Source organism: Lolium rigidum, chromosome 1 (genome assembly GCF_022539505.1).
Source record: "Lolium rigidum isolate FL_2022 chromosome 1, APGP_CSIRO_Lrig_0.1, whole genome shotgun sequence".
NCBI classification, from domain to species: Eukaryota; Viridiplantae; Streptophyta; class Magnoliopsida; order Poales; family Poaceae; genus Lolium; species Lolium rigidum.
The window spans coordinates 210,555,203-210,567,604 of NC_061508.1; the positions used below are offsets into that span (position 1 = coordinate 210,555,203).

Genomic DNA, 12,402 nt, shown 5'->3' on the forward strand with positions numbered 1-12,402 from the left:
TTAGAGATATCTTGATTTCACACATTTACCGATTCCTCGATTTCACAAATTTGAGGATTTCTTGATTGCACGGTGATGTTTTTTTTTCTCCCGGAGATCCAGTAGTGAGTACGCGAGGATACCCCCGATCCGGAATGGGATGGTGATAGACAAGCCCGATTCATGTGGGAGGCCAACAAATGAAATTTTCGCATTTGGGGTGGGGGGGGGGTGGTAGATGACCACAAAATCGACACTAAACCATCCATTATGGATTGAGAGGTCCGATGGCCCCTTGTGACCCACTGCATGTTGTAGTGTACAAGTCATTGGCATAACAATCATAAAATACCGTTTGATAAATATTACACCCTTTAGTGTGGTACAACAGAAACATCACTGATCATTATCTCTTTGTGAACTCAAATTCGCAAGAAAAAGTGTACAAAAACTTCAAGATCCTCCTTAGTCCAATGATGATTCACGGTAAATGGAAAATTCAAATCTGAGCTTGGTAACTTATTTAGTGGGGTTCTACGCTGCTCGGCTCATCTATCTTACTCTAAGATTTCTAACATTCTGCATAGTAGACTCCTCTCCTCCGAGTTCATTGGTAGCTTCCTCCTCATTTTTATTGTACTCTAAGCAAGGGTTTAAGAAGTAATAGATTCAGTACACTAGGATTAATCAGCAAGTTCTCTAGTGGTTGTCTGATACTCTATCTATAGTCGTGGATCAAGGAATCATGGGCTTTATGAAAGTTTTTGAAAAATGTTTCTTAGATAGGTAAGTTTTAGATTTTGAAAAAGTGATAGCCCCGCACTGAACGAACTGGCCCCCGACGACTTCCTTCGATGCCTTGCACCGGAATAACTACCGAAACAATGGGGAGAGAGGGGGCTCAATGCGAGGTACCCCTCGCAAGCCATGTTGTACATGGATACCTGGAGGAGGGAGTTGGGGGATTTGTCTTGGGGGTGGAGCTTGAAGAAGAATATGAGGTCCCACAAAAATCAGAATTTGGGCTGCACAAACTCCTTTTCCAAGCCACGCCTTGAAGAAGATGTGTTCCCCGACCTTTGGGATTGGAATCTCATCCACCCCTGAAGCGGGCCATCCGTGAGCCCGCATCATGCCATCTGTGGAGTATTTCTTCACCATTTCCTCCATGACGGAGGATCTTCCGAAGTTGCTTGACATCGTCCGAGTTCCCTTCGACTTTTGGATGGAGGTCTTGGGTCCCATGGTGCTCGGTGAAGAAGTTTTGGGAGAAATTTTAAAGCTTTTTCTCACAGAAATGGCGGCGTCTTGAGGATGAAAAAGAAATGGAAGTGAAGGAAAAGCCACGGTGAAAATGAAGAGGCACCGTGGTGTCCTCCATAAATAACTACCACACGGTAAAACCGTCGCGGCGTTTATATCAATTAGAGGAAACGCCCCATGGAATTATTTTGGGTCATTTTTTAAACGATCGAGGCGAGAATGATGGTTTGCTTCATCCGAGGGAGAAACGCTTCAAAAGTATGACACGGCTGACACGGAGATAGATGGATAGACAAACACCTCATGCTAGTGATTAAAAAACAAAAAGGATCTTTGACTCCTGATGATTTTAGAAGGCGACTTCTGGTAGTGATTCTAATTCGCAGAGTTCGAAAGACGCTACTCGAAGGACACGAGCCTCGACATGATCCAATTCGCATAAGACCGGGTGTTCAAATCATAAGCCGACATAGTATAATACCGTTAACTATATTAGATGCTTTCAAAAATTTATCTAGACCATGACAAGCGACTTCTAGTTGAAGCTGCATCAAGACTACTCACAGGAGAAGCCGCAGCAAGCTCAAAACAAACAAATGCGGCTAATAATGTAGGAATACCAAACACACGTATATCCATGGCGAAGATGGTCCAGACGACAAGGTAGTCACATTTCCTACTTACGTACGACCGCTTCTTAGTTGGACTTGGAAAAGAAGAGACTTGGGTTGGCTCATGTCAAGTCAGTTCGAGGGAGTCAGCAAGCAAAATGGTACGGAGACTTGATGTACAACACAAGTAGCATAGGTCGAGTCGTAGAATCAAAGGCCCATACCAACTCAGGTGACCATGTAAGCCCCACGTCATCCCTTTTATAAGGTAGTGCAAGACGACAAAAGTAGAGAGAGAACCAATAGACAAAAGAACTAGCCTTAGCGTTTTGCGAGAAGCCTAAGGGCTACTTCTTTTGGGCTTCTAGAGAACAGGAGAAGTCCAAAAGAACTCTCTGGCTTAACCTAGACTTATTTCTACCAAGAAGCTAGCTCTCAGTGCAAATCCAGAAACTAGTGGAGACCAGTTTCCCGAGCTTATGCGTGAGGGAACCGAAACGGTACATCAAATTGCCCTCGAGTTTGGTATAATTTACGACAGATTGCCCCTCCACATGGAAAAACGGTTGACCACAGAAATATATAGAATAGAAAGAAAAAAATACCATCGAGCACCCTCGGGCCTAGGCCTGTCCCGTCCCCCATCGAGAAAATTGGAGCCGATGTGCTGCCGCCGCTCCACCACCGTCTAACCGCCGGCGCTGCCGCCCCCGGCGCTCCACCACCACCTACCCACCGGCGCAGCCGCCCCCCGCCCCCGCCGCTCGCAGTCGCCCCTCGCCGACACATCTCCAACCGCAGCACGGACAGGCGCCCCTGCGAGAAGTTCTTCGATCCGCCGCCGCCGATTGACATCTCGCCCCCACCCGACGACGGCGTCGAGCTCCGTCTCCGCTTGAAGCCCTGAAGGCCTCGACCTCCGCCTCCAACAACTGTATGTACTCGTTGCAGCTGTTGTTCCCGTACTTTTTTTGGAAGACGGGAACGAACTGCTCTTGTACCGTGTATTTGGAAGAAAGAGCGAACTGTTCATGTTCTGTTTATTTGGAAGAATTCTCTTTTACAAGGTCACAAAGTATTACTTCAAACGCTTGCATTTTTCTGTATACTGATTTGGAGGCTAACCTGTTGTATAAATATCCAGATAATTGCTTTTCCAAATTCTATGTATTAATTATATGGAAAATCTCACTATGGAACCAATAATCAGCTGCACATAACTTAGGGGCAGTACGGACATTGCATAACAAACAAGTATATATTTCATAAGCCCAAAAGAACGGGATGGAGTGTTTCTAGGAGCTTCTCCCCACCAAAATCTATAAGCTAGCTTCTCTATAAGCATAAGCCCAAAAGAAGTGGCCCTAAATCGATGAGTAACCATGTTTTTTTAGATAAGGGACCATGGTTCCAGACTCTGCATCAATAGATGCACGCGGCTTTACTTTATTAAAAAAAGTACGAGTTCACCAAAGTTTAACTATTACAAGGATAAGCTAAGATTGATACATGAATCAACCATAAGAAAATGCGGCACATAGAAAGATTATCCATTTTCTATTCTATTAAGATGCCGACATCCAGTAGCCTAGAAAAAGATGTCTTGAGAAACCACTAGCATCCGGTTGCATCCAGTAACCGTATCCTCTCGCTGATCCGGCGGGAGAAGGAAAACCCATTGTTGAATCCAATGAGCAGCTTGCCGGTTAACCTGCAAAAAATTAGTTCCAGTTTATTTATTAAATATAATATCATTCCTACTTCTCCAAATAGACTAACGAAGTGTGGAAACGCCAATACGAATCTTCTATTTATCGTTCTTTCGCACACTATTAAGCCATTTACCAAACATATTAGTAATATTAGTTGGTGGAGGAATGTTATAAGAAAGATAGACCATGCGCCATATAATTTTTGCAAAAGGGAAGCCAATAAACAAATGATTAATGGTGTTTTCGCAGAATCACAAAAACAACATTTTTGACATCCATTCCACTTCCGTTTTGCTAAGTTATCCTTAGTAAGAAGCACCTTATTACTAAGGAACCACATAAATATCTTAATTTCGAAAGGGATCTTTAATTTCCACATATATTTACGAAGGAAAATAGTATATCCATTCATCAAATCAAGGTACATAGACTTGACTGAAAATAAACCCTAATCAGTAAGTTTCCAAACAAACCCGTATCGAGTTTAGTTGACAAATTAATTGCCATAAGCCGCTGGCAGAGATGCATCCATTGCAACCATTTTTTTGTCATTCAGACCTCTTCGAAAAGAAATACTCAAAGGCACAGTAGCAAGTACCGTAGATACAAGAACATTTTTATGTTGAACCATGTTATATAAAGTCGGATATTGCTGAGATAGAGGCAAGTGCCCCATCCAAACATCCTCCCAGAACCTCACACTCGTCCCATTACCAACTTTGAAAAAAAACCCGCTTAAAAAATTCATGCTTGACATGCGTGAGACCTTTCTAAAAGGGTGATTCATTAGGTTTAACTTCAACTTGTGCTAGAATTTCATTTTTGATGTATTTCTTGTGTAGCAATTGCTGCCACATTCCTTTCTCTGAAAGGAGTTTCAATAGCCATTTACTAAGTAGACATTTATTCTTTAATTCAAGTACCTCTATTCCTAACCCACCTTGATCCCTGGGTCTGCATAAAATATTCCATTTCAACAATCTATATTTCTTCTTATTCTCATTGGATTGCCAAAAGAAATTTGAGCGATAATAATCAAGCCTATTTCTTACCCAATTCGGAATTAAAAAAAAAAAACATAAACATGGGCAGACTTGTAAGTACAAAATTAATCAGGACAAGTCTATCACCATAAGAAAGCATTTTGTTATGCCAACAGCCTAGCTTAGACGCAAATCGACTTTCAAGAAGGTTCCATTCCGCATTTCGGAGTGTCCTATAATGTATAGGAATACCCAAGTATTTGAATGGTAAGGATCCCAAAAATATTTTTATATTGGTGCTCCATATCTTTGGCCTCACCAAAATAGAAAATTTCACTTTTATGGAAGTTATTTTTTAGTCCCGAAAGTTGTTCAAAAATACATAGGATACGTTTCATATTAATAACCTTGGCAGTATCATGTTCCATAAATAAAATCGTATCTTAAAAGTTTTCTTCCAATCCAATTTTCCCCTTTAAAGTTAAAGAATTTCATTAGTTAGCATAATATCTAATAAATAGAAATATAGATATATATAGAAATTCCTTTGTCAATTAAATTTGGTAACAAACTCCCAACTTTACCATCCTCTTTGGAACGAGCAATAAGAATAGCCAACATATCAGCGGCAATATTGAAAAGGATCGCGGACAGTGGATCACCTTGCCGCAAGCCTTTCCTAGTTGGAAATTATGGCCAATATCATCATTTACCCTAATTCCCACGCTCCCGTCTTCCACATAATGTTTTATTCTGTCGCACCAAATAGGGTCAAAACCCTTCATACGCAAAACTTGCTGCAGAAAAGGCCATTTCACCTTATCATAAGCCTTTCCAAAGTATTTTTAAAAATAACCCATTAAGTTTTTTCCTATGCATTTCGTGTATCGTCTCATGAAGGACTACCACACCTTCTAATATATGTCGCCCTGGGATAAACGATGTCTGCGTAGGTCCAATCACTTTCTGAGCCACATCAGAAATACGGTTTGTCTCCACTTTAATAAAAAAATTGAAACTCACATTCGGCAAATAAATTGGTCTATATTGCTGAATCTGGGAAGCATTTTATCTTTTTTGGGAGGAGAGTGATAACTCCAAATTTTAGTTTAAACAAAGGCAACCCTCCTTTCTGAAGCACTCAAATAGTGCCATAAGATCAGTTTTGATGACATCCCAAAATTGCTGATAAAACTCAGCAGGGAAGTCGTCGGGGCACGAAGATTAGTTATGTTCCATCTGAAAAATAGCCTTACAAATTTCATGCATCGAATAATCCACAATTAATAAGCTATTCTCATCCGCTGACAATGGCGGAATATCCTCAATTCTATCTTCACTCAAAATAATAGAACTGAGATTAGGACTCCAACAAGTTTTTTTTATAGTATTCCGTGATATAAGCCCTGGGATTATCATCTCCCATAATAGTACCTTCATCTTGCTCTAGCTGAATCTTTATTTTTTCTATGCTTCCCATTAGCAATTAGGTAAAAATATTTAGTATTATTTCCTCCCTCCTCGGAGGACTTCACTTTAGCCCTTTGAGCCCACTTTAACTCTTCCTCTTGTCTAAGCTTATTTAGTTTTTCATTAGCCATCTTTAACTCATTACCCTCATCACACGACAATAGAATGGTCTCTGCCTTAATATCAAAAACATCAAGGATAGCAAGAAGTTCTTCTTTTTATTTTTTATATTTCCTGCATAAACTTTTGGCCCAGCCACGCAAGAATCGACGCAAATGTCTAATCCTATTATGCCAAGTTTGAATAGGATTTTTTCCAAGTGGGCCAGCAGCCCATTCGGCTGCTACCAATCATGGAAACCCTCTCGCTCTAGCCAAGATAACTCGAAAGTGAAGCGGGTCTTGTTACTAACATGAGCTTGACGCCCAACGTCTATCAGTAAGGGTGTGTGGTCAGATCCAGAACGAGTCAACGCCCAAACAGAAACCAATGGAAATTTTTGTTCCCATTCGACACTAGCTAGGACTCGATCCATTTTTTTATAGGTAGGATTCGCTCTTATTCTAGCCCAAGTAAATTGTCGACCCGACAGAACAATCTCTCGCAAATTTAAATTCTCAATGATGGAATTAAAGATAAAAGGCCAACGAGGATTAAAGTTATCATTACTTTTCTCCACAGGTCTCCTCAAAGTATTAAAATCACCAGCAAATAGCATAGGTAAATTTTCTGCCTCACACATCCTAACCAACTCTGCAAGAAACTCATGTTTGTACTTATCTTGTGCCGCCCCATACACAGACACAAACAACCATTCAAACCGATCCAGTTTTGATTTAATAGCGAATTCAATGCAAAAGTCTCCACTATCCACTCTATTAACCTTTAATGTATTAGTATTGATTCCTACAAGAATTCCCCCTGAACGCCCATTGGCGGCAGACAATACCAGGCAAAATCCTTACCAGCGGCCAAATCCCGAAGGAACGATATAGCAAAATTAGACCGTCCTGTTTCTAATAAAGCAATAAAATCTAGGTCATATTCCCTAATGGATTCCTTAACAAACAGGTGTTTTCCTGGATCCTTAAACCCTTCACTATTCCACACAATTCCTTTAAGATTAATCATTAAGATTTCAAATTTTTGATTCCAATACGATTACTTCTCCGCACATTTTTCTTATCATCCGACCTTTTCTTTACGAACTTTCCTACCTTTAACAACAAAAGAAGGTAGGTCATGAGCTTCGTCACCCTCTAAAATATCGTCATCCTCAAAAATCCTCACAAAGGTTGGAGGGGCACGATAAACCGCGAAGCAAAGTGATGCATTTTCATTATTATTAAACGATTCATCACCATTTTTTTAACATAGTTAAGGTACGCCCAAGCGCAATGTCTTTAATTAACTTAGCAGATGCAATACACTCTGAATGAGTATTTCCCAACGAAATCCCCAACGAAATGGAGTTCTCAATAATCTGACCATCGGAAAATGAAACCAAAGATGTAGGTTACACATACCTATCATAGGCATGTCATCACGTCTCTTAGCAATCATCATCTCCCTCTCTAGCTGTGTCGCATAAGAATTGGGTTGAGCACACAAACGTCTACTTGACCCCCCCCCCCCCCCCGCAAAGGCTCCTCATTGATGCCACCAAAAGGAACAATTTGCTCGTGAGAAAATGGTGTTCCCATCCCCATACCATTAATCCCATGAGCCAAAGTAGAACAATCAGAAATACCCTCCTGTTGAGCATTAGTAGTACGTTGAATTGGAGTTCCAAAATCCAAAACCGAAGGGAACGAGAAGGGTGAAGCATTCACTTTGGTCCCGATGATCAACGTGTGCACGTTCAACGCCGAGTATGTATGGGGCTAGAAGGGCCATGCATAGAAGGCCGTGCTCTGCGTGGGCTGCTGGCCAGCGTCGCTGGGCCGACCGGCATAGTGGCTGGGCTGCCAGGAAGCTTGCTCGACGCCACGGCGGTAGGAACCGACAAGGTCAGGCCCACTCCTGCATGCCTCAGGGCGCGTGTTTCATGCACGATCGACGTAGGGGCTGCCGCATTGCTACTCGCACATACGGCAACGGGAGCTTGACTAGGAACCTTCAGTATATTAGTTGGTACACACAAGTAGAAGTAGTAGAAGTCGATCTTTACTTCTAGAGCGAGGGGCCAAACTTAGATACATCTTGTACTCAGTATAAAATCAATAATAGAAGTAGAAGTAGGTCTTTACTTCTAGAGCGAGGGGCTAAACTTGGCTACATCTTGTACTTGTACTGATACCGTACTTGGTAGCACTCACATACTTATTTCCCGGACTCGTATGTAATATTACGATGGCACAAGCCATGACTTTCCAACGACGTAGCGTCCTAAAACTATATTTTGAAAAGGAGGTAATATGAAGTTTTGGAGCAGCGATGGCAAAGGAGCCAAAGATGAAAAAGTAATTCAAGGCAGTGTCGTTTTGGAGTAGCGACGTGTATTTTACTTTGGGCCACTTTTATCCATCAGATGAATTTTGGATGGTAGATGCAAGGGCATGTTACAACGTGACATGCCATGGGTATGTCACGTGATCTTAGACCGTATGTACTGCCTAGAGTCCGTTTTCACAGGCGCATGGTATTTTAAGATAAATTTTGACCAAACTAATTGAGCAAGAGTATCTCGATTATATTGTACATAGTTAGATTTTATTGAAAAACACTTTATAGTGGTGCCAATTCTATATAAAATACTTCTTATATATGATTTAATTCTTAGTAAAGACAAATCTTAAAAAGCATGCACGCCTTACTCATTGGAACGGAGGAGTAGTTTATAAGGAAGGAAGCATCCTTATGAGTTTACCGGGACGACATGGAGCTCGGTTCCATATGTATATCTATTGTTGCAACTTTCATCACATCTATTGATAGTATGTACTAAAATGCCCCTTATAAATTGCTTCTACCATCCTTTATAAGTTGCATTCTATAGTATATATCAAGACACTTCTATATAAATAGCATACATATGGACGGGGAGTTTCTGCACCCGGGTGCATATGCACCCTTTATTTGAAATGCATTTTAAACATATTTACAAATGTCAAAAAATATAAATAAAAATTTCGTGTGTATATCTTGACACGTTACATGCTGATAAAGTTATTTTCAGCAAAAATCGATATGTTTTGTGCCCTGTGTAAAAAAAGACGAATTTTTGGAGCTAAAATAGTTTCTTTCCCGAGACATTATTTGTCTTTTTACACAGGGTACAAAATTTGCCGGTTTTATGTGAAACTTTACGTGCACACATAAAACATGTCCCTCTACATGCAAAAAAAATCCTAAATTTTTTAAGTTTTTAAAATATGTTTTATACATACCGGATCCATATGCATCCAGGATCAGTTTTGGTTTTTCGCATATATACCAACTTCTCCTTCAATCTATGCATATAAATCACCATCCACTACAACAGATATTCATATCACATGATGCTTTGGTACAGTTATTGTGTAACATTGCTAGCGAACAAAAGTAGAGAAACAAAAAGACAAGGAGAAAGAAAGCTAATGTTTCCAAGTTGCATCAAAGCTAGCATTTTGTGATAGCTGCAAGTTGTCTTGGCATCGGGGGCATATCAAGCTCCTGTAGACCCTCAAGCGCCCGAACCACTTCACCCATTGTGGGACGATCAAATTCACTGTCTTGTATACACCAAAATGCAACCTTGCATACTCTTATAGCCTCTTCCAAGTTAAACTCACCACATAATAGTGGATCTACCAAACTATTCATATCTCCACCATGAAGCATGGTGATGGCTTGCATAGGGAAATAAGAAGTCTGATAATTGTCAGAAGTGTCTGCTTTAGGTAAATTTCTCCTTCCTGATACAATTTCTAGTAGTACCATTCCAAAGCTATAGACGTCGACTTTTTGAGTAATAGCTTCTCCACTTATCCATTCTGGGGCAAGATAGCCTACAGTTCCTCTAAATGTGGTCAGAACACGGCTAAAATCCCTTCCTACAATTGTTGCCATCCCAAAATCTGCAACTTTAGGAACAAATGTTGCATCCAAAAGTATATTCTCTGGCTTAATATCACAGTGTATGATGCATTCACGGCAACCCTCATGCAAGTAGGACAATCCTCTTGCAACTCCTGTGGCAATATGGTACCTTGTGCTCCAATCTAGACCAATATCTTTACTGTTAAACAGATGAACATCAAGAGAACCATTGGACATGTGCTCATACACTAGTAACCTGTTGTCACTTTCACAACAGAAACCAATTAATTTTACCAGGTTGATATGCTGGATCAAACCTATGGAACTCACCTCAGCCCTGAATTGCTTCTCTCCCTGACGTGCCCCATCCAATCTTTTGACTGCTATAGTGATGTCCGAGTTACTTAGAAGCCCTTTGTATACAGAACCAAATCCACCCCCTCCTAGCCTTTCAGAGAATTGTTTTGTAGCATAACGTAAATAACTATATCTGAAGGTTCTAATCCCAACACAATCTTGGGTGTTACTTGATGGCAATCCATACTCCTGTTTTCTCCTCCAAATAATGAACAATATTACAAGTATGAGCATCATTATTGTCCCGGAACCCGCAATGCTTGCAGCAGTAACTACTCTAACAGACCTTTTGTTCTCTCTCAAGATATCCAAGTAATCCTTGGCGGCAAGGCGAAGGTAGAGAATCTCTCCAGCAGTGGTACTCGCCACAGTATTGAGCAATTCTGCACGCCAGATAGAGCACCCTGTGCTAGTACTATAGGAATAAGCAGTGCAAGAGCAGTCATTGGCACAAGCTTGCGCACAGCCACTAGCATCAGGCATCACTTCCATATGTAAAGGGTTATAGGCCAATGTGACACCAGGTACGGGCAAGAATTTGTCTGTTGTGCAATCTAGTGGATTATTTCTCATACAACCTCCTGTTGTATCGTCAAGATCCCATTCCGCAGGTGACTTGACAGAGAATCCCTTCATACAATCACAGAGCAGGTTTGCGTTGTTGTTGGTGCAGATGGTGAAAGGTCCACAAGCAGCTTGGACACTACATGGGTCCATGGGTTGGGTGTAGAATTGGTGCCAGCGCTGTAGGCTTTCATTCCAAACATGAGCCTTTATCTGACCAGAAATCTCTATCAAAGTGTATATAGAAAGTGATTCATCATTCGGTGTGGAATATATGTAGTATTGCTCTTGATTGTTATCAACTTGGTTGTAGCTGGTCAGGCCGGTATCGCTGGGATCTACATTTTGGTGAGAGAATGTCCCGGATGCCCAATACACTACGGACGAGGAGCAGTGGCTGAGGATGATCCCCTGATTAAATCTGGAGTCTACCCCAACACAGTATGACCCGCGGCCCGGGTTGATGCGGTTCTTCTTTGAGATGAATACACGATTCAAACCAGTGACCTTGTTCCTACCAAGCTTAGATCCAGGGAGAAAGACATCAGTTGGGTAGTCAAAGCTCTGCCACCAAACCTGCTGAGATGGGTCTGAGGCATGCCGTATGACCAGGTTCCCATTGTTGGTGAGCACAGCAACAGCAATGGTGCTGTTGCTGCTGTTTTTGGATGCAGTATTGATAATATCAGTGGACCAAACTGGTGTTTCAGCTGCACCGATGTGATCTAGGACGACAAGGTTGCCATCTCTAGAAATTTGGAGCTTCAGGTCAGCTGGGTGAGTGATTGGCTCGTCACGATTAGCAATCCACACTGCAGTAAAATCCGGGATCTTGTTGAACCATATGCCTAGGTACCAGTTGGATGCGGTAGTAGTGTTGTCTGCAGAGGAGGACTTACTAGTAGTAGTGCTGGATCCGGATGTGAAGAAGCCGAGCGCGAATTTTCCATTCCTTGAGACGAGCTTGTCGACCGCTTGGCCTGCTGTGAGAGTGTGGACGCCATTTGCGGTTGCACCACAGCATCTGCTAGCAGTGTTGTGCAGGGAGACAAGGAGGAAAAGTACCAACTTTATGTAGTGTGGAGGCATAGTGGCGAATTGATGGAGAGACAAGATGCTAGCTCTGTATGTCTTGCTGTTTTGGGAATGAAGATGAGGATACATATATATAATATACCCCAGCACAATGCAATGTGATGCTTGCTCCAGTGCAAGTAGTGTCTAGATGAAGAAAGCACACGATGGCAGCCGTTGTTGACCACCCCGGTCCACCCAGTCCATGAAGAGACAACACGGTATTATAGAAAAACAAATCAAGAGCCAGCGGCTGCGGCTGCGTGCGAGCCGCTTAATAATTCTATCCAGGTACTATGGGAATGCATATATGCGTTTTCCAAGCGTCAAGTAAATGTTCACACACAGAAGAAAAAAATGTCCATATAA

At 41.6% G+C, this 12,402-nt stretch overlaps 1 protein-coding gene across 1 annotated transcript; it reads right to left on the reverse strand.

Annotated features, from left to right (window-relative positions):
- Nucleotides 1-9,535: 9,535 nt before the first annotated feature.
- Nucleotides 9,536-12,077, reverse strand: LOC124683058 (G-type lectin S-receptor-like serine/threonine-protein kinase At2g19130). The gene is made up of 2 exons (XM_047217635.1): nucleotides 11,859-12,077; nucleotides 9,536-11,771 (listed from the first exon to the last, which is right to left on the reverse strand). Exons 1-2 carry the CDS (start codon nucleotides 12,046-12,048, stop codon nucleotides 9,619-9,621), a joined length of 2,343 nt encoding a protein of 780 aa, XP_047073591.1. The 5' UTR covers nucleotides 12,049-12,077; the 3' UTR covers nucleotides 9,536-9,618.
- Nucleotides 12,078-12,402: the final 325 nt, after the last annotated feature.

Bases quoted from the DNA above. Each gene is read 5' to 3' on its own strand.
- LOC124683058 (XM_047217635.1), bottom strand. From the start codon at position 12,048: ATGCCTCCACACTACATAAAGTTGGTACTTTTCCTCCTTGTCTCCCTG. The intron at 11,772-11,858 runs GTAAGTCCTCCT...ATTTTACTGCAG, and splicing joins CGGATCCAGCACTACTACTA to TGTGGATTGCTAATCGTGAC.